Source organism: Dermacentor albipictus, chromosome 6 (assembly GCF_038994185.2).
Source record: "Dermacentor albipictus isolate Rhodes 1998 colony chromosome 6, USDA_Dalb.pri_finalv2, whole genome shotgun sequence".
NCBI classification, from domain to species: domain Eukaryota; kingdom Metazoa; phylum Arthropoda; class Arachnida; order Ixodida; family Ixodidae; genus Dermacentor; species Dermacentor albipictus.
The window spans coordinates 42060566-42078371 of NC_091826.1; the positions used below are offsets into that span (position 1 = coordinate 42060566).

The window sequence follows — 17806 nt, forward strand, 5'->3', positions numbered from 1 at the left end:
AAAAAATAAGTTTTTTCAAAACCTAATTCGTGGCCGATCCCTCAGAGTGGGTTGTGCCATTGCATTAGGGAACGAGAGAGAATGAAAACATTCATTGCTAATGAAGTGTGAGGGGAGGGCGACTTCCTCGTAGGGTGTAGCCTTAGTTCACGGCCTGAGCTACCCCAAAGTATATTTTTGTTCTCACTCTAAATTATCCAACCGATTCTTGAGCAGTCACCAGTAGTTGTTGTGAGCCCTATTTTTTTTCGGAGGGGGAAGGGGGACCAGAACAAAGGTAAATACTGTAGCTTTAGTGTGAGCGTCTTACGAAAAAGACAGTTGTCAATTTGGCCTGCCAATGAAGCATTGAAAGTGACAGTAAAGTTGCAGCATTCCTCTGAGAGCGTCCCAGAAAACGTGCTCGATGAAGAGTGGGCCAGATGAATTGCAGGCGTCTCCACTCAATGGTGCACGACATGAGACCGACGATAAGCATCAGATTGCGTAAATTCAGCATGACATTTACTACGGTCTGGTATTTTTTTTTATTGCGATACAGATTTGCCTTTAAGGCATAGTTTTTGATATGTATATGTGTATTGTATGCCCGCTGTGAGGCCTGTGTAGCGTATGCATTGAAGCAGTGTTTTGTGGAACCTTTTATCATGTATCCAGCGGTCATAGTTGGATGTGTACCTGAGGCTGGCTTGCAGCAGGAGACGCGAGCGTTCCGATTGTAAGCCTGGACATGTACATATTAGTTGGTGCACATTTGCCTCCATCACTGGGACTGAGCAGTATTCAAACGTCTCAGCACTGCAAAAACGTTAAATATGTGTATGAGAAGCGTTCATGCCAGACGTAGAATGTCCAAACGCTTCCCTGGCTCCAGCCGAGCAGACTGAGTGAAGCCTGAATGCGCGTCCACTTGGGCTTCGCCGTTTTTGCAACCAAGCCCACAGCTCGTCCTTGGCGACCTTGTCACCTTCCACGGGCGGGTCATGTGTGTACATCGATGTCGTCACATCACTACAACGCCGACGCCAACGGCGCAGATGCGCCTTGTGCGTTCATATAATTATTGACGCAATAAAACTGTAACAATACAGGAAATCCAGTATCCCGCGGTCACGTGGTGTGCTATAATGAAAACTGCCAGTGCAGAACACGAATGGTAGCATGGGCTCGCCTGCTCTCAGCCAAACAACACAAAGCTTCTGCAATGGGGACACAATGTGAGCAGTAATCTTTTTTTGGGGGTGGGGGGGGGGGTAGGGGGGGCATGACCAAGCTAAACTCCGTCGGACTCGCCGCGCGGATTCTAGAGTCCAGTTTTTTTGTAGCTGGGAGTAGTTAGAAATCAAATACCATTGCCCACACTATTTGTATATTCGTTCAATGTGGATGCCAGCCTAAGTGTATTAAATGTGCAGTAATATTTTGTGCAGTTTCGCCGGCATCTGGTTGAAACTAAAGGGAAAGAAAGTGTGAAACCGCTAACAAAGGGAAGATTTATTGTACACGGTGCTTCCTGCACATAAATTCGAAAAAAAACGAAGGACGTTAGACAGTTTCCTAGCCAGCGTTGGCTGACAACTACTGTCGGAGGAAGCTATCCTCGGCCCAGGGCCTGACACTGCAATTTCAATGCATGCAACAAAAGCATTGTTGAAGTTCCTGCAGGACACCAAGCTCGACGAGCGGCTCTAGCGAGGCAACTGTCTCATGTACATAAGCACTCACTACTTCTCTATCATTATCATCCATCCTAATAATTTCACTCCCCTTCCCTTTTCCCCAGTGCAGAGTAGCAGACTAGAGCGCACTAGCTCAGGTCGACCTGTCTGTCTTCCCTATCAATAAATTCTATTCATTCATTCATTCGAAAAAAAAAACAGGCATCTGTGCTTCTCGAGTAGTAACATACTACAGAGCAAATCCTTGCATTACGACAAACCATTCCATTGGACGAAGTGAACCGGGCGCGCGGCGAGCATTTCCTCCTCTCTGGCTCTTGTGTGCCGGCGCGTCACTTCTTTAATGTGCAACCGTAGCGAACTTTGGAATCATTTGGGCATGTTTTAGCTCGTTGTACGTGAAGTTTAAGTTATTTAGGTTCATAAAAGGTCCTGAAAGAACCACTGGTTACCGTTTGGATGCAGCGTTAACTACCGCAAGCGCAAATTTCCCTTGGCTACGTCAGCATGCGACGCGAGTCATCCGCTGCCCTGTGTGTATGTGCTGAGCCCGTCTTGTGGCCGTATCGGTCTTTTGCTCGACGAACACAAGAGGCATCCGTGAATTCCCAGCGTGAACTGGAATATCTTGCTGTCTGGTCCCTTGCCGTGAGAGCTAAAACACCCGAGTTGCTCGTGTACAATCAATCTAATGCAGCCCCGAAACATCTTAACGCCAATCGCCATAAAATATTTGCTTCCGCCGCCAGAATCCTTCTCACTCATTTCTAGTCCAGTACACTTGAAATCATTATGCTATGTCTGTGTTGACCTTCTCTATGAGGCCGATGGCGTTGCTCAACAAAGCGATCACTGCGGTTTGTAAACCAGCATGATACATATAAGTTTTGTGCTTCTACGTTGCTTTCTTTTTTCCCCTGTAAAGCTGTTATAGGCAAGGGGAATTGCATACAAATCTGGTGGCTATTTTTGGTAGCAAAATTGCCCAGGAGACAGGTGAATGCGTCATAAAGGGCGGGAAGAACAAGACCGAACAACACAAAACAAAAGGGTTGTATTCCTTTTATTTCGCGAGAGATAAAAGAGGAAACAAGCGCAGGCTAACACCGCAATAAACCTCGCATTACTATGCAGCATGGTTCCACCATAGGCAATACAGAACAAACAGATCTGTAACCCAGCATCTAGCACTGCTTCAGACACTCGGGCAGTCCCGCGTCGGTCGGGCAACCAATCGACACTGTGGTATGCTGTTTTCACTAAACAAGACTATAATAAATTAGTAGGCGGAGACCTCGTACAACAAACCAGGTAATCGCGCAATGCACCTACAGATAACAATTTGAACGCTTGTCGAAATAAACAGCACGACATATTCCGAAGTAGAATCGCGCGTAAGCTGTTAGTGTTAGTAATGGCCTTTACTGCCGATGTACCACTACTCTTTATTCTCGAAGAGGTAGTTGTTTTTGTCCTTGACGGTGGTTTCTGAACCCCGGTTGGTCGTGGGCTTCTCGTTCGAGGTATATGCATCTCAGCGATGCTTGTGCGCCATTTGCTTCCCCTTTTGAACGAAGAGACACAAGACGCCGTATCACCCCTGAAAAATTCAACGCGAGATAATTTTTGAAGGAAGGCGGCGTCTTCGAGGGCCCAGCGAGTTTCGAAATGCAAACAAAGAAAAAGAAATGAAGTACTAAGGATAGATAGATAGAATAAACTTTATTGTCCAACGGAAAAAGGTGATCTACCCACCCCCCGACGCGCAGGTCAGGGGGCGAGTGCCGCCGCCTCAGATGCAGGCTGGGAGGTCTTGGGTCCCAGCAGCCTCTTCAGCCAGTTGGACGAGCCGGAGCTGGAGCTCAGAGTCCGAACTGCGCAGCAGGGTCTCCCAGGTTTCTCTACTATCTATTTTGTGCGTTCCCCCGGGAGAGCACGGATATTCCCATATTATGTGGTCGAGGGTCCCTCTCGCCCCACAAAGATTACATTTATCGCTCCTGGCCTCGGGGAACATGTGGTTCGCCATAACCGGGTGCGGATATGTATAAGTTTGTAGTCGTCTCCACGCGACTGCTTGTCTGTTGTTTAATTTTGGGTCTGGCGGGGATACCAGTCTACGAGCCAATCTATAATGCTGCGTGATCTCCCCATATTTTAGCATGCGCTCTCCGCTCCCTCGGTCATCGACGGGCCCCGGAGCGGCTCGGCGGTAGAGATCTCGAGCCAGCTCGTGGGCCGCCTTGTTGCCGGGGACGGCTTCATGCGCCGGAGTCCAAATTATTTGAATTTTTCTATCTAGCTTTCTCTGGCCTAGGATTCTGGCCGCTAAGGGCGAGATCCTTCCCTTGCTAAAATTTTGTATGGCAGTTTTGCTGTCACTGATCACAAATTTCGCGTTCGTTCCAGCGCAAGCTAATGCGATCGCAATTTCCTCGGCAACTTCTATGTTGCGCCCGCACAGAGTGACAGCAGTCAGGGGAATACCCCGGCCGCTGACGGCCGTTGCCACCGTAAAACTGCCGCTACCTCCCGCCGCGTCTACATAGGCCACCTCATGCTCCGAGATATTACCGAATCTGATTTTTAATGCTTCGGCTCGTTTATGCCTCCTGTCTTTGTTATATTCCGGGTGCATGTTTTTTGGCAGAGGGGGGATAATCAGATTTTTTCTAACTTCCCTATCTACTTCCACCTTTTGGGTGGGGCCTCTGTCCGGATTTATTCCAACTTTGGCCAACATGGCTCTTCCTGTCTTCGTGGTGCTAAGTCTCTCAATTTGAGAGGTTCGCACCGCTTCCGCCAGTTCTGCCCATGTGTTGTGCACTCCTAGAGCCATCAGTCTCTCTGTTGATGTACACATGGGCAGTCCCAGCGCTCGGTTTACGCATTTTCTCATTAGAGAATCAATCTTTTCTCTTTCCACCACTTTCAAATCGAGATATGGCGTTGCATAGCTCACCCGGCTGAATATGTCCGCCTGTATTAGCTTAAATAATTTTTTTTCCTTTAGCCCTCGACCTTTGCTGGCCACCCGCCTAATTAGGCTCAGGGTCTGTAATGCGTGATTCTGCAGCCTCTTGAGGGTCTCGCCATTGTGGCCATGTGACTGGAGAATCAGGCCCAAGATTCTAATTTGCTTTACTGTTGGTACCTCTTTACCCGTCACCTTAATTTTGATCTCCGACGGTGCCTTGCACCTTAAGTGTTTCGAATTGTATATAAACAATTCTGATTTCTGCGGCGAGCATGCTCGGCCTCTCTCGGCCGCGTAATCGACTATGATGTCGGTGGCGGCCTGGAGCAAGCTTTCGATGGCTGAATCACTTCCCCGGTTGACCCAGAGGGTGATATCATCCGCATATATACTAAATTTTAATCCCTCGAGCTTTGCCAATTGCTCGGGGAGTTCTCTCATAGCCACGTTGAAGAGTAGGGGAGACAGCACTGATCCTTGGGGCGTACCCTTACTCCCTAGCTCAATTGTGGGGGATTCCAACGTTTGGAACCTCATGCAAGCAGTTCTTCCCGTCAGGAAGTCCCTGATGTATCGATATGTCCTGGTACCTACATTAATCTTGTTTAGCCCTTCCAGGACCGCCTCATGCTTTACGTTGTCAAAAGCCTTCGTGAGGTCCAGTCCCAGAATTGCTTTTGCATCTTTAGACCTTGAGTCTATTATATCATGTTTGATTTGGAGCATGACGTCCTGCGTACACAAGTGAGGTCGGAACCCGACCATCTCATGTGGCCACAGATCGCCCTGCTCCATGAAGCCCATCAGTCTGGTCTGGACGACGTGCTCTATCAATTTCCCCACGCATGAAGTTAAGGAAATTGGCCGTAAGTTTTCCAATTGCGGAGGCTTCCCGGGTTTTGGTATTAAAATAATGCTTGCCGTCTTCCACTGTTGTGGGAGCTCGCCTTTTTCCCAACATTCCTGCATGTACTTCGTTAGATAGCTAATGGAATCATCGTCTAAGTTTCTGAGCAATTTGTTCGTTACCCCGTCAGGGCCTGGAGCAGACTTCGTTCTCAGTCTTACAATCTCTGCTCGCACTTCCGCTTCTGTGATGGGTGCGTCCAACGCCTCGTTAGGCGCTCCACCATAGTCGGGTAGTGGAGTTCGCGATGTTTCCCCCACGAACGTCTCAATTAATTTCTTCATGAAATAATCATCGTTCCCTACGAACGCGTGCCTAGCTTTTGCCAATCTTATACCGGATTGAGTTTTCGAGCTTGCGGGGTCCAACAAGTGCCGGAGGATGTTCCACGTCTTGGAGAGGTGCATGCTCCCCTCCATTTCGTCACACTTGTTGGCCCAATTTTGTTCGCATAATGTAAAAGTATAATCTTCGATTTCCTTATTGTGCCTAGCAATCCTTCTTCTGAGGTTGCGGTTCCATTTCTGATTTTTGAGACGACGTTCCATGCTTTGCTTAGCTTCCCACATATGCAGAAGACGGCTGTCCGCTATCTCCGGGGTGTTATCCCCTTCGAGCGTTTTAGTCGTCCTTCTAACGTCCGATTTGAGCGCCGTCGTCCATTCCTCGATGTTTCTGATGGGCCCCAGTTCCTGCGCTCTCCTGATATCTCTAAAGTTATCCCATTCAACGACGGCCGGCGCGCGAGCCCTGCGCGTTTGAAGGCCCACTTTCAGTATGGAAACAATTATGTAGTGGTCGCTGCCAAAATTTTGATCCGAATTATGCCATTCTAGATCGTTAATGTTTTTCGAGAATGTTAGATCTGGAGATGTATCCTTACTAACGCTATTGCCCACCCTCGTTGGACTCTCAGGGTCCGTGTGCAGAGTGAGCCCTAGGTCATGCGTATCTTCCCACAGCTGTCTGCCTTTCGGGCTATGGTGCGGGTACCCCCATTCCTGGTGATGTGCATTAAAGTCCCCCACTATCAACAGTGGCTGGTTGCTTGAAATTTTGAGGGCCTTGCGAAGCAGAGCCCTGAACCTCACCTTCCTTTGCCTGGGTGAGCTGTATAAATTTAGAAGGAATAAACTAGGGTCCTTCTGTTTTCCGGTTAGAATTTCGACAAACACGTTCTCGATCTCTCTCGACTCTAAATCGTGTTCAATGGCCGCGATATTTCTTTTCACGAGTGTTGTGACCGAGGATTTCTCCCCCCTGCCACTATGAAATGCCTGATAACCTGACAGTTTTGCGGGTCCTCCAGTTTCCTGGAGGGCAATCGCCAAAGGAGTCTCATCTAATAGCGGAAGGTACTGTTGCAGAATCGACCGCTTGCGCCGGAAGCCGCGACAGTTCCACTGCCAGATTTGATTTTCATTTGCGCGCCTGGCCATTTTGCAGTTGCGTGACGATCTGCTCCATATTCTGTTGCCATCCGTTCATGGCGATCATCTCATTCCTTAGCCTTTGGCATTCCTCGGCCTGTTTCTGAACTGCCCCGAGGACAGTTTGAATTTGGATGTTGATATGGTTCATAAATTCATTCATCTTGGCCTCTAATCTTACCAAATTTTGGACCCTTTTCTCTATAGCCTGAACAGTGTCGGCGTCTTGAATTTTACGTTTCGTTGGTGGCGGGAGGCACGCCTCTGTGACCATCTTATCTTCTCCTTGCGGCTGTTGACGTGCCGCTGGGGGGGTCATTTGTCTAATGGGTTGTTGCGGAGGAGGGGTTGCCTGCCTCTGTGATTTCTTTAAGTTTTGGATTTCGGACCGTTGCGAACCACAAATGTGGTGCCTACAGGAGATTTCTCTCGTGCGAAGACACAAGTTTTGTGTCGCGGAGAAATAATATTCTCGAGTGTCACGTGTGCTATAGAATGCATGGCATTGGATGAAAGATAAATTAAGTTGGGCGTTTGAAACAAAGCCGGATGGGTCAAGAAGAAACGCGGACGTTTCCGTGGAATGTTGGAAGAGGTCACTTAGCGCGTGCTGTATCGTTCTCAGATTCGAATACAGCTCGGAGATAGAACTGCTCCTCGAAATGATTTTGTTACCGACTGATATGTTACGAAAGAGAAAAACTTGCTTCTTCTGTTCGAGTACCCCGCTCACTACTGGATGTACCCCATTATTCGAACGTTTGGTACCCTAGTGCAGGGTAGCAAACCGGAGGTTTTAACTCTGGTTAACCTCCCTGCCTTTCTCTAATTTCCAACTCTCTGTATTTCTGTCCAACATTTACTATACATGTATACCTGCGATTTGTAAGCGCAGAGTTTGTAACGTTTATCAATAAACGACGTAGTTAGTACTGCAAGTGGGTGTTAGATAATTATACCGAACCAATTAGCGCAACTGTATACTTAGTCGCTAGCCTAAAACGCATATATCGAACCCATTCTGGCATATTCCACTGTGGGTTTGATAAATGCGTTATATATTTAGGTTTGCATCTGGAGGCATTAACTGCATTTGGAATTGGTAGCTGAAGTCCAATATTAACAATGACTACCTTGTCTGTCTGAAAAGCTACTATACTCTACACTTAGCGACCGCAGTTATGAGAAAAAGTGAATGCTGGAATAACTAGGTAGTAACCACAACGAGTCACTTGTATTTCTTCTTTTATTAAGAGTGCATGCTTGAGGTGTTCTTGTCTTCGTCTGCGACGGCACAGCAGCCTAGACAAACGCTGACAACACAAATATGATTCAAACACTTTCACAGAGTGTAGTATTTTGCATCTGAAATTATTTTCTATTTGCGTAATCACATACAAGTTAATTGAAGAAAAGAAAAACTGAACACAATGTGCACTAAGATGCACAAATGGCGCTCCATCAGATCAGTATAAAGTCTCTAACCTGGTTATAAGCTAAACTTTCGCAGCTAGGAATAACTGAACAACAAATGATCGAAAAAGAGCGGCAACCGAGGGACCCGATAACGAAACCAAGGAAATCACGAGGCAAGTTAATTGAAGTGAAGCAATAATAGGTTAAGGGGAAATGAAACCACACGACCAAAGGGCAACTTGCCGCCAGTAGCAGACAAAACCCAGGACCTTCGTACTCGTAACTTTCACGGCAAGGGTCAGGAATCCGGCGGCTTTGATGCCTTCAGGCAGAACACGAGGAAGCGTACGAGCATGATCGAGCGCAACATGTTTATATTGAGCGGGGTGGTTCCTAATGGAATTGTCCAGCTGGGTCGTGTCTTCACAACTTGCAAATGGTCGCTAAGCAGCAACTACGCTTTCAAAAACAGCAATGGAAGCTTTGGTTGAACGGATTCCAACACTGCGTGGGATCGGCAGATTTTTTTTTTTGTCCACTTTTATTTCCCCTTAATCTATCGCTTGTACACTTAAATAATTACTACATCTAGCTTCCCTTTCGCTTCATCATTTGTAGGCTTCATATGGTTGGTAATATGTAATGGTCTACGATTCATCCGACCTGTACACATGAAAAAAGAAATTACTGTACGTTCGTCATGGCACGGACATGTAATTGGGCGAGCCATATTAGCTGTGCGCTCAGTTACAAAACTATGAAATCAATTTTTTTGACCTCACTGAATCTTTCCAATAGCACATTTGCAGAAGCCCGTGTGAGGAACAAACAGAGCAGATATATGAAACCCGATCGACGACAACAGCAAGTCGGTCCCCATGAAAGTTTGCTAAAATAAAAAAAAAATGTAGCAGCTACTCTTATGCGGATGTTTTGCGATACAAATTGTGGACATAACAGTTGCGTAAATCGAAGGTCGAGTTGGTTAAAACAAGTGAAATTGCCATAAACGTTGCCTAAAAATATGGTTTGTCTTCTCTATATACAGCATGATTCGCAATGATCACGATGTTTACAATAATCGGCCGATTTGAACTGTATTATTCAATCCGCAACGCCACCAGATACGTGATTTTCCTAGCACTTGACCCTAGCGGACACCTAAATCTCAAATTAACAATTGTATAAAGTTGCACGGCGAGGTTTATTTTAATATGCATACAACGATATGCTGTGGACGCTCAGTGACTGCAGTGTTTAGCTGCTAAAAGTGGGACCAAGGGGCCTCATTTGTGGCAAAGGCGACGGCATTTTGATGAAGGTCGAAAGTGAAAGCATCCTTGTTTTACGCTTTTGGCCTGCAATAAAAATACCAGGGGGTTGAAATTAAGATCTCGGCATTACGACGTCTGTCATAGCCTTGCGTGTTGTTTTAAGACTCTAGAACTTCTCAACTAAATTCCGTACACAACAGCGCAAGATCAAACCTAATGTGACCGATTCGACAAGTAAGTAGGCAATAGCAAAGTCCCGAAGGATGCGTAGCATATCAGTAGATGAATCATTATATAAGCATCAATACTGCAAAAACACCATGCGTAGTACCGTCGATAGGACACAATAGCAAGGGCTATCGAGCGCACTATCAATAGCGCCGTCGCTAGTGCACTATTGATAAGACGAAATGAAGCAACGTGACAGAGCATCATAAACGTTATGACGTTTATGACGTTCCTGTATTCCTCAACTGCGTCAACTGATAGTTACTTACGGTGAGTTCTCGTGAAGCTTATGCAAATACCGCTAGCCAAGTTTGCAACTTTACAGCTACACCTGTGAGTAGCGAACTTTCGTAATACTGCCGTGCGCAATTTTGCCAAGGGGCGAATATGCACGCCAGTGGCCGCCATCATCGGTAAGCTCCAATTTCAAGACCCCGGCAGCCCCGTCCGTATCAATTGGTTCCCGGCGCACGCCGGCGAGTGTGCATCCTCACCGAACCACATCGAGACGGCCCATTCGGCGGCGCGAGCGCTTACCTTCCGCGCCCCCGAGAGTGACCGTTCCGTGTGGTGGTTAGAAACCAAGGACAGATTGACTAGTTATGCCGAAGTAACCAAGTGTTACCGCTTAGCTCGACGGACAATGCCGCCTACCCACCCGGCACTCAGTCGGGAGGAGGCCGTAATCCTAAGACAAATACAGACCGCGTCACTCCTCGCCCCCGCAATGCTGCACGTGCTTCACCCAGAGCTCTATCCGAGTGGGCTGTGCGGTGTTTGTGCAGCGGGTCCGGCGGACCAATGGCACATCATGTGGGACTGTGCCAGGTTCCCGACGGCAGCCACCTCCAGGACTTACCCGCCACAAGTTCATAGTGCACTGCAGTCTCCAGACAAGGACTCACAGCTATGAGCCGTCCAGCAGGCCCGGAGTGCGCTCGAAAAGCACAAGCCTCGTGACACACAACAAAAGGGCCCAAAGGGGCCAGTGCAGAGTAGAGTATAACCCCGGGTCGACACTTGGTCAGCGTCACGACTCGTTAAATCGTGGTTTTCCGGCACTTAATAAAGTTATTCCTATTGATAAGGCAAACTGAAGCAACGTGACAGGGCATCATAAACGTGACGACGTTACTGTGTTCCCCAACTGCGTCAGCTGATTGTTACTTACGGTGAGTTCTCGTGAAACATATGCAATGACCGCTAGCCAAGGAGTGCAAGTCTACAGATAGCGCTATCAGTGCGAACTATCGTAATACTATTCATATTACTATTCACAGCACAGACAACGATAAAGTAACTGTTACGCTATCTGTAGTTGCCTTATCGCAATACTACGGATAATGTTATCGATAATAGTACCGTCAGTTTTTCTTTATAAACAATTACTCATTTAAAGATTATTGATGCTATTCGTAGTCAATTTGCTTAGTTCTCTATCATTACCTAACTTTTTATGAATAACTTTTCAGTTAGAACCCTCAGAATTTAATTACAGCATAAACTTTAACTTCTACGTGATGTAGAATTCCGGCAAGGGTTGAGTGGCAAAATCCAACGAGGAACGTTGGTTACCACTGTAACATTTATGTTCCCTGACGTGTTAAGTGCAAGTCAATATCACAGCCGAGAAATTACGTGTAGAATACCCAGGAAACACACATAGCTTTTCACGTTTGCTCGCCCTCATCTAGCAACAAACCCAGGGCTGGCATCACATACCGCACTGCTTTCAAAACACGTATCTGACTTGTGCGTGAAATCTCCATTGAATAATTTTTCAGAACCGGAAGTTGCACAAGGCTGTACTGCATGATCTCTTCCTTCGTTCTTGAATGTTCCCTGCGGTGTACTTATCGTATATATCCCTTTACGTTATGGTACTGTGCGTTCTGCCTAAACCTTAATTCAATTGCAAACACTAACTTTGTATCTGATAAGACGAGCACAGTAACTCAGTGATACCAAGAATAAAAAAATCATGTCAACATAAGCATAAACGTTCTCTTACAGAAGAATAAAAGCGAAGTTTATTCTTATCTGTAGAGACAACAGTCCACGTTCACAAGCGAATCAGTTGTATCCATGGCCAAAAACTTTCGCGAGCAAGTGCGTAGAAAGATGGACCGCGGCGCTACGGTAACCACAGTTCTACGGCAGGTTGTTTCAGTTTTTCAACAGCTCCATAAGTTCTTTTTTCTTTGCTATAGCCTTTCGGTCCAATCTTTTCAGGCTTCTGCCGCTCCTTGCGCGAGACGTGTCCTCTTTACCTTCACCCAGAGCAGACGACGAGGAGTTGTATGCGCCTCTCACCACCGCAGAACGTCCCTTCTCGCCAGCCGACGCAGGAGGGCGTCGACGTCCCCCATCCAGTTCTGAAGCGCCATCTGGTGGAGGCCACGTAAGAGCCTGCGCACGCACTCGCACGAAACCTCCGCCTTCTAGCCATATGACCCCGGCAGAAGCTGGTGAACTCGGCACAATGTCTTCGATTGGGGACGTCGAGGATCCGCCGCTTTCGATGCTTCCTGTGGAAGGGGAACCGACAACAACTGTGGCTGGCTCATCTGCTCGCACGTTCTTTCTGCCTTTGGCCTGAGGGCCTTGGCCCTGGCCGTGGGCGCTGTGGGGTTCATTTATGGCGGGATCAAATGTGTTTTTGCCATCGGCAACGGTGTAGCTGCCGTAGTCCTCCAAGTGTCGATCACCTTCCTCATCCTGGACATCGGCGTCGCGCAGTGTGAACACCAGGGCGATGGAAGCGGCCACCATCAGCGCCACGACCACGACCGACACCTGGACGAACCACATGGCGTACCTGCGAGACGTAAGCAAGCGCCCAACACTCGCCATTGTCACTGAGTGTCCATGACTAATCCGCTTAGCACATGAAACTGGGTACGAGGCACCATTTGGGTAGTCTTACTTCAAGAGGGCAGATAGAAAGAACGTTCGTTTAAATGTGGGCACGCACACGTGAATGAACGCGAGCTGGCCCAAAGAATTGAAACCTTGCACTTACCAGTCTCTCATGGCTTGCGTTTTTTCTAGGGACGCTGAGATCAATTGCTCGATCAACAGCTTATGCCAACACCAGCAAGGCTTCGTGGGTAAATAAGAACATTTTACCTTTAGTAGTCTGAATATATGACGCATACAATCCCTTCTGGCAAGAACTCAGCACGGAGATGGCACTTTGCGCTAACACAGCAAGAGCGTCATTCACAAGGCATTTTCTAGCCCTCATCCTCTTTCAGTAATAGCGAAATACAAATAGAATCGTATAGTTAGGCTGAGGGTCACGCTACATAAACACAAGTGGTACAAGTTAATCACATTATCACCCTCCCTACGGCGTACTTCATATATGAGATCGTGCATTGACACGTAAAATTCGAGAAATTAGCTAACGGCGTGATGACGGCAGCCCGAGGACAACAGAACTGATACATGGTGACGTCACTGGCATGACAACGCTTCATTCGCTGGGCTACTCCCCGAAGTGCAGACACTTCTTCTCCTACCATCCTTAAAATTATGCAGAGATGCCAAGCTCCGGGGTAGTCGCGATAAGCGAAGCTGTGGTGAGCCATTAAGTCGAAACAGCGTAGCAGCTCGACAAGAGACTCGCAACAGTTCGGTTACGAACGCACCAGGCGACCGTCTTACCAGGCGGCCAGGAAGTGCGACAGAGTACCATTACTTCCCACAGCATGTGATCCTTCACACGCTGGAAACCTCTTCTACGATGGCGCGTATTCTCCGAACATGGGTAACCCTTACTATATTTCTGCGTCTAGATACGTCGAAGCGAGTCTTCTGAATCCGAAGGGACACGGTTTTCCCGCTCCCATCGTGTATTCGAAGTGACTCCTAGGTAACAGCTTTCTCTCAAGGAAAACAGCTGGGCAGAAGGTGGTGCTGGGATACGAAAGCAATTGAATCTTCGTGCAATGTGCGTCATCAGAACAGCGTTGGACTACCTAAAATAGTTTGACCTACTAAAGCTGATGTGGTTGTTGTTGAGTTTATTCAAGTCTCCGGGGCTCCTATACCAATTGCATGCTTTTTTTGCTCTGTTTAGGGAATCAGATTTCTCTCAAATCTGCGAGTTCTTCTAAAAGGAAGCTTCTCTGAATGAACCAAGGAACATCCCTCGAACGTACGGCGTAAAAGCACCAAGTATTGCTCTAATGATGCACATCTGAAATGCGTGGAAGAAAAGCCATGGTACGCTATTACGTGAAATGATCTCAAAATAAAATGACAAGGAACACAGAAGCCAAGCTGCGCGGCTTGTTTGTTGAGCGCGTTGAACTGCCTAGTTTGGCCGCGTACGATGGGCTGCTTGGCGTTGTGCTATTATGTGCGGTGCGATCCATCACTTTTCCGTACGTTGGTGTTCCGGGTCGCTCGACAGTGTTGAACCGCAGTTTGTTACTCATTGTTGTGCCTTACGTGCGCGCACTCTGCGATCCTGGTCTCTAAAAACGAATAGCTTTCTTTTTTTTGTGATTACCATGCCCGATATCGTGGACATGGTCTCAAGAACGGAGCAAGCAGCTCTCCTCCTATTATTTCCCCCAGTCCTCCTCCCAATGCGTTTCGAGCTATTGATATAAAGCTATTGACATCTATTGATATCTATCGAAGTCGTGCTAACAATGAATGAACAAAATCAACACGTTCTCACCACTGCTGTCGCCTTCCTTTTGGCGCCGGGCTGTTTATGTTCAGGACCGAGTGTCGAAGGCCCTCCGGCACCTCCGCTACAGACGACGGGGACAGAGAACGCCGACCGCGTTGCTGTCGGTGCTGTTCGAGCTTCGGTTCCCTCACTTTGTGCTTCTTTGGTGCTCCGGGAAACATTGGCTCGGTCGAACAGCTCGTATCCTGTATGTCTTGCTCGATCCAGCTAGAGCCACAGGCCGATGTGTCGGTGAGCACAATCATCTCGGGCTCCGCTTCATCGTCCTGGCGGTTCAAGTCCGAGGCCAATTGGTGGGTCTTCTTCTTGAGCTGCGGTGCACAAAATCTTGAAAATGGATCAGTGTATAGAAGGCATATGAAACCAATCGGGAAGCGGCGGTAATACTGTTTGGTCGATGAGGCTTTCAGACCATTCAGTGGGAATAATTGCGGTGTGAGCGTTAAGCTCGAAATAAAGTTAGTACTAAAGTCAAAACGTTGCAAAAGTAAGTTCTGCGCAAAAATGTAGCAACCAATTTGTGCTTTAAACATACCTGCCGCAACTAAACCACCAGGTATCGTTGCAGAAACGTGAGCTTTCGGCCCTTCTTAAAGTTAACCTGTTTCACGTGATAAAGACCGCGGATGCGCACTGTCCATTCCTCTCGCAATTTACTCTTAATTTCACTCGTCTACACTTAGTCCTCGGTTGTCTTGAAATCAAATCCAGAATAACCGTGCGGACCGAGACTACAGCGACTACCTGAGTCGATATTAACTTCGCGTGCTTTAAACATTAGGGTAAAGTAAAAAAAATGTGATCGGCATACATCCTGTCACCAACTCCACGCAGAATCGTGAGCGCCAGCGCTTGCACCAGCCAATTAGAAACGAGGCCAAGCCGTGTGTTCCACGTTGCCGATAGCGCTTCTCACCGATAGAGCACATGCTGATTTTAGAACAATGTTTCCATTATTATACGGGTGAACAAGAGGCGGATAAGTGAGGATTCCTTATGGCTGTCTTGTTTCTTTGGCTGACGTGACCAGTAGCTTTCTCTACCCCGCCGACAGTTACTCGGGCTGTGCGCTATGCAAGCCACCGCGCGGACCACTTCATTCCTATTTATCGATCAAGATCCTGTGCGGTTACCTGCCACGTCAGTGCCACGAGATATCGCGCAAGCTTCGCTGCGAGTGTCTCTTACCATGTTGCAGCTTGCTCTAAGCGAGGCTTCGAAGGAGGACCGCTGGTTGCACTAGCGCAATTTGAATCCACCTCTTCTTTTTCCTTTTGTCTGTGGTGCTTGCGCCACCTCGTGCCAGGTTGTCTACGGGCGTGGCTCGTACAACCGAGAAAGACGACGACTGTTGGAATTGGCAGAGACGATGGGTATGTGCCATGTTTAAAAGCGCTTCACCTTCAACCAATTGAAAGCCGCGTCGGTGTCACGACCTTCTGATTTTTGATTGGTAAGATGTGCTGTCCCCACCTGTATCGTCCTCTTCATTAAACGTCCATTGGCACAAAAGGCGATACGAACATTTTTAGCCACAATGGCGGTTCGATGCTACCAGGATGATAACATATGGATAGTACTGAACAATGCATATGCGGCACGTTTAATGAAATGACCGAATCCGCATGGCTACACTAATATATAACCACGTAGAGCCACAGAAGCGCTCAGTGTTCAGGAGTTCCACGCTTTAAAATACATCTTTTGAACTTAGAATAACGTTACCTCTGGTGTATGTATAAATAAACCAGAGGCATGTCAAATGTATCAGTTCTTGCTCCGCTTTCATTTAATTATTCGGGATATTTCGCACTTCATCAGACCAACATCTTCAGGACATGGAAATTAGGTTTTCTTATTCTTCGCGGAGCATCAATACCCTCTACTTGACTTTACAATCTTACTTGCGTGATCTCGAATCTTGTCTTGATGGACTTCATTTCTTATCACTAGTAGATGTTCACTGCTTGTTATTGCATTGTCAAATCCGGCTTTGCTTCCTCTTCATTATCAGCATGTGGCGATTCCGCAACTCACATCAGTAATATGCTTGGGGATTACACACATCCATAATTTAAACTCATAGAAGAACGACAAGGCAAACGAACGTAAAAAAAATACTCAGTGCCTTTCATTTCTGTGAAGAAGGATGATTAGCGAAGCTGTGCATGTGGGCCCCTTTTAATGGCGAACTGCACCTCCGCCGCCCCGACGGGCGGCGGAGGCATGGCATTGCTCTATCCTCTGGATCGGTCCACGCGTGGGGAGTGCTTAACGCCTGGTTCACCTCCACCGTGTGTGAGCCCAGTATTACGCTATCTTGGGGATCCACCCACGTATGGGGAGTGCCTAACGCCTGCTTCCCTTCCGCCGCCGGTCGGCCCTGCACTGCAATATCTACGGGATTTTTTTCTGCGAGTGGACACGGTAGCGGGGAAAGTAGCCCTTTACAGCTTCACTCTAAAATAGAAAAGGAACGCTCCGTATTGCTGTTGCGTTGCTTGAGCAATAAACGCAAAGGTATGAGCTGGCACCGACCTACAATATTATTTAACCGCCTTGGGGGTGTGGGACTTGGGGGCGGGGGTTGGTGTTGAGTGGCTAAGTCTGGTGGCGTGTGTGTGTGTACGCACAGATACACACATAAACACACCTTGCGCGTGGTCACTAGTAACCGTGGTCACTAGTTATCGAAACCAAGCACCGGACTAACTTGGTTCACTGAGTATGTGGTAGTGTATGCATACGTGTCGCTTTTCAACCAACATCTTTCACGCCCATATGCGTCACTGCACATGCGTCACAAGGTACACACCGCTACTCGAAGAGACTCCGTGACGCCGACTTGGAGCACTGTGCACGTGCGACTCGGTCTGTGGCGGTCTTCAATGATTCTCTTTGATACCGACTTGGGTGATTTGGAATGTGCCAGTAGGCGAGTGCCGCTCTACAATGAACTTCTTTGACGACAACTGATGCAACTAGGTATGTGCAAATGACGAAAAGAAAGGTATGAGCGAATGACAGCGACGGAAAGAAAGATTCCTTAAGTTTCTCCGTTGCTGAGCGGCATGTAACACACGTCACAGTGATTCAGGGTCAGCGACCCGACGCCTTAACAGGGTGCGCCACAAATGTACTTGATATGTGCTACTTTTTCAATGAACACCTTCTTACACCAGCGGTT

General features: G+C 47.6%; 3 protein-coding genes across 6 annotated transcripts in view; 2 read left to right on the forward strand and 1 right to left on the reverse strand.

Moving 5' to 3' along the window:
• LOC135920722 (adhesion G protein-coupled receptor E1-like) overlaps positions 1 to 17806 on the forward strand; it is a 506714-nt gene that overhangs the window by 363449 nt on the left and 125459 nt on the right. The gene's annotated exons all lie outside the window — the stretch shown is intronic.
• The window catches only part of LOC135920761 (uncharacterized), a 172026-nt gene that overhangs the window by 2888 nt on the left and 151332 nt on the right, over positions 1 to 17806 (forward strand). The window lies entirely within an intron of this gene.
• LOC135920755 (uncharacterized) lies at positions 11940 to 15914 on the reverse strand. 2 transcript variants are annotated; one of them, XM_065454999.1, is made up of 3 exons: positions 15808 to 15914; positions 14605 to 14930; positions 11940 to 12729 (listed from the first exon to the last, which is right to left on the reverse strand). In XM_065454999.1, exons 1-3 carry the CDS (start codon positions 15808 to 15810, stop codon positions 12078 to 12080), a joined length of 981 nt encoding a protein of 326 aa, XP_065311071.1. In that variant the 5' UTR covers positions 15811 to 15914; the 3' UTR covers positions 11940 to 12077. The 2 variants fall into 2 exon arrangements, with proteins under 2 accessions (XP_065311071.1, XP_065311072.1); XM_065455000.1 differs by having other exon boundaries at positions 14605 to 14946; positions 15808 to 15912.